General features: G+C 43.9%; 1 protein-coding gene across 1 annotated transcript; it reads right to left on the reverse strand.

The window, feature by feature from the left end:
- Positions 1-1,962: 1,962 nt before the first annotated feature.
- On the reverse strand, positions 1,963-3,548 carry LOC113217787 (coiled-coil domain-containing protein 137). Its single transcript, XM_026437845.2, has 5 exons — positions 3,378-3,548; positions 2,908-3,229; positions 2,688-2,817; positions 2,334-2,596; positions 1,963-2,251 (listed from the first exon to the last, which is right to left on the reverse strand). Exons 1-5 carry the CDS (start codon positions 3,452-3,454, stop codon positions 2,006-2,008), a joined length of 1,038 nt encoding a protein of 345 aa, XP_026293630.1. The 5' UTR covers positions 3,455-3,548; the 3' UTR covers positions 1,963-2,005.
- Positions 3,549-4,023: the final 475 nt, after the last annotated feature.

The following is a 4,023-nucleotide window of genomic DNA, read 5'->3' on the forward strand; positions in this document are numbered from 1 at the left end:
AACAGGTGTGGACCCACCCCCCTTTGCGGAGCACATCGAAACGTCTCATCAAAAAGAAAAATTTGGATGTTCTACCATCAGCTTAGTTCGCTATGGTCACTCCCTTCCGTCTGGCCGGACCGGATCCACCCCAGTAGCGCCAATGCACTTAAACCTGCTTAAATGCGCATTATCTGCGGCAATGCGCGTTCCGCATTTTATGCATGCGCATTACGTGCATTTCATGCTCATTTAATGCAGTAATGCGCATAAAATGCGGCCCGCATGCGAATTTTAATGCGCCTTACCAGATGCGGCGCTACCGGGGGACCCCGACCTTTTAGTAGCGCCATAAATGTGCATTGCCACATTTAATGCGCATTAAGGGAACACATTAATGCGCTGAAAGAAATGTGCTACTTTTTATTACGGGTCAATACCGCTATGGGCGCGTCTGGGGCCGATAACGCTTTGGTCGCGAATTCGTCACGTTTCACCTCCAGTGAGAAAAAGTTTTCCTAAGACAAGCCAGCAGGGGTTGGGCCGCTCCACTTAGTGGGTTCGGCGCCGGTGTGGTTTCGACTGTGGGGGGCGGACGCGGAGGCATGGACATACGTTAGGCGGCCAGAACGTCCCCCGGACGTCACTCGAACTCAAGCACGTGTGTCTGGTGGCAACCATCAGTGGCAAAGTTCTCTGACCGAAGGCCACACAGCCCCGACCGCCAAGTGCATTGAAAATTCGCGTAGAAATGCACTTTAGAGGTGACAGGGGCGCAGCCCCAGACAGAACCCAGTGAGAAATCAGTGGTCGAATCGACCTTGAATCAACGTCGAGTAGGCCGGTCGGAAAAATTGTCGATTCCAAATGTCGAATCGACGGGATTTTGTCCCGCAATTCGACGTTCTTTTCGACATCGACTCTTTCTATGCTTTGAAAAAGGACTAAAGGTACAGATTTCAACGGTTGAGCTTGGTCCATTAACGACTGTTGGTGACCGTGGGCACACGCGTCGGCATCGCCTTCAACAGGTCCTGCTAGAAATGAAGTCAGTCCGTGACGAAAACTTCCGCCGCTTCAACATACACGTCTTCAGCCTTTAGTTGATTTGGCGTTGTGGGTGCGGGTCACCAGCGAGGGCTAACTGTACAGTCAGTGGAAGACCGTCTCGAATTGCTCGAATCGACGTCGAATCGACATCGAACGTGTACAATACGAAATTTCCTGCAATTTATTACCAGGAACCGTTCTGTAAGACTTTAAGACCCATTAGCTGAGTTAAGCCGTGTCATCGGGCACTTCTCGAGTAACATCGAAATTTCGTCGACCATTTCGTCTCAGGACAAACGATAACTTCTCGAGCAGTCGACGTCGATTAGAACACCCATTTCTCACTGGGGAAGCACCAATGCGCTTCAACCTTCAATGCGCATTGAAATTGAAAAGGCGATAAAAGGTGACGCATTAATGCGCGCAATGCGCACTAAATGCGCATTAAATGCTATAAAGCGCTTTATAAGTGTCACCAATGTCACCTTTCATGTGCATTCCTACGCGCATTGGTGCGCATTTAATGCGTTTGGCGCTACTACTGGGGCTTATAAACGGATTTAGAACTTTCCTCGCGTGTGTGCCGAAAGCGCGACAACGCTCGGAATCCAACTCTTTTTAGCTTATAGCCAATAATTTCGGCTTTCCAGGGACATGTCAATACTACTTGTACCTTAGCTCATGGTGATGCATTTAAGCCCACTTGACGTCAAGTACCGACGACCGGCCCACTGCATCTCGAGGTGCGACGGGACCGGGACGGACGGGAAGTACCACGTCGAGTCGAGATAACTTGACGGCGTTGACCGAGTCACTTGTCCACGCCAAACAATTCCAGTGGGAATGGACAAAATTACCATCCTTGATTCAGCTCAAATCAGTCATGGCAAAACATCCAGGAGTTGATAAAGGAATAATTGTCAAGACCTAGAAGACGTAATTAAAGAAATAATTTATTGATGAAATATTTTTTCTACTAAACAGTTGCTTTTAGCTTTTCTTTCTTAGCCTTCATTAATCTGTAAGCAGCTATGACAGATTTTTGTTGCTCTTCAAGCATAAGTCTTTGAGCAACAGGCAAGTCTTTCCGTTTTCCTTTAAGTGAAGGCTTTGATAAAGGTTTACCATTTTGTGATTTTAGATCTTGGTGTTTTTCTTTCATTTCTTTTTCTAAGGCCTTTCCGTTTATTATCATTTGATTAAACATTAGATTTGCAACATTCTGAAAATAAAAGCAGAGTTTTAGTGTGATATTATTATTGGCAACACTCCAACAAAGAGTAGAAGAAACAAAATAATCTTACCCGGTCAGCAATTGCCTTTCTTGGTTTCACTTTGATTTCTGGAGGTCGATCTGCTACATCCCCAAATTTCACTGTTTCCCGAATTATATTTCCTATCTTATCCTCATTTTTAGCTAATACTTTCTGCTTCACTTTTTCTCGTTTTATCTTTCTTCTGTCTTTTCTTTTCCTTAATTTCTCCTCTTTAGCAGCAGCTTCCTCAGCTTCCTTTTTCTTAGATTTTCTCCTTTTCTTCGGGTTTGCAGCATCTCTGGCTTTCTTAGCTAATTTGGAACAAGGAAAAAACGGTAAGAAAAGCAGAGTGCAGTACATACTAATACAATCTGAATAGTCATAAGAGGAGTGTCTGCTTACCTTCTGCCTTTAACATTTCATCCACATCATCCTTCTTTTTCTTTTGAAGATTTTCAATCTGTCCAGTCTCTTCATTCCGCACAACATCAACTTTGTACTTCTTCTCAAACTTCACTTCTTTAATAACATCCTGAAGAGTCAACAAACAGGAGAATTAATACAAGCAATTCAGAGGTAGGGAATACCAATAACAATAGTATAAAAGTTAGTAGTTGTTCACCTCACAAAGTTGTTGCACTCTATACAGAAAGGTTCTATCCTTCTCTCCTGCCCGCTGCTGGATGGTTGGTATAGGTTTCTCTGGTCGTTTCATTCCTGACTGCTTAACATCGGGTGGTCCAATAAAATTACTAGAATCTAGAAGAGGCTTGCCTTCCACATTTAACTGAACATCTTTCTTCTTCTTGTTTTTACGCTTCTTTTTGTTATTAAACTTCCCCTCTTTCACCATTTGACGAAGTCGCATGATTTCTTGGAGACTTTTAGGAAGTGGCTCACTATCATCATTGGCAGAGGGAGGATTATTTATGAGATTTTTGACTCTGAAAATTAACAAAAACAAAGAAGAGCAAAATTAAAATAAGGATATAGCGATTCCACAACGACACAATGTGAGTTTGGAGGTTAACTTCTCATGAGATAACTAAGAATCGGAAATAAGTATATACGCTAAGACGATTCAGTACTTACTTCGCATCTCTTACTCGTTTCTGCTTTTCAGGATCGTTGACACCTTTGTGCTTTCTAACAGGTATTTTCCTTCCCATTTCTAAGATTAGAAAAACAGCCACATAAAAAAGTAAACACGAGGAGCGTCCGTCCCGTCCGTCGTCCGTCGGTCTGCGAATAACGACAGCCAATGACGTCACGGGATCATCGTCTAGTCTTGTGCTGTGGCGGTGGCGATACCCCTTGCGTGAAGAGACCATACTCTTGTGGACTGGTTCGACTTTTCTCCGACAGAGAGCAGCGTGTCTCAGGCGCTTCTTACTGGCGCGTGAATACAAACTGATTCGAATCCAGTGGGGAAAGGGTTCGTTGATAATATGCGGGCCATAGGTGTAATTCGTGCCTATGGTATGATTTTGAAGAGTTTTCAGAACAAGATTCTCTCGAAAAATGCTGAAATATTCTGACTTTTTCTCTGAAACTAGAGGGAGAGGTTATTCTCTGAACCGTAAACAGATTGCACACTTAAACAAACACAACATTACAATCGGACAAATTGCGTCATTTAGATCGAAATGGATCAAAAATGTAGAGAAATCCCAAGGCTCACCCCCAGCCCATCCCCATCCATCATCCACCGCCACTACAATACCTGATCGCATAATTT

The sequence above is a fragment of the Frankliniella occidentalis genome, unplaced genomic scaffold (assembly GCF_000697945.3).
Source record: "Frankliniella occidentalis isolate FOCC.00 unplaced genomic scaffold, Focc_3.1 Scaffold205, whole genome shotgun sequence".
In the NCBI taxonomy this organism is placed as follows: Eukaryota; Metazoa; Arthropoda; class Insecta; order Thysanoptera; family Thripidae; genus Frankliniella; species Frankliniella occidentalis.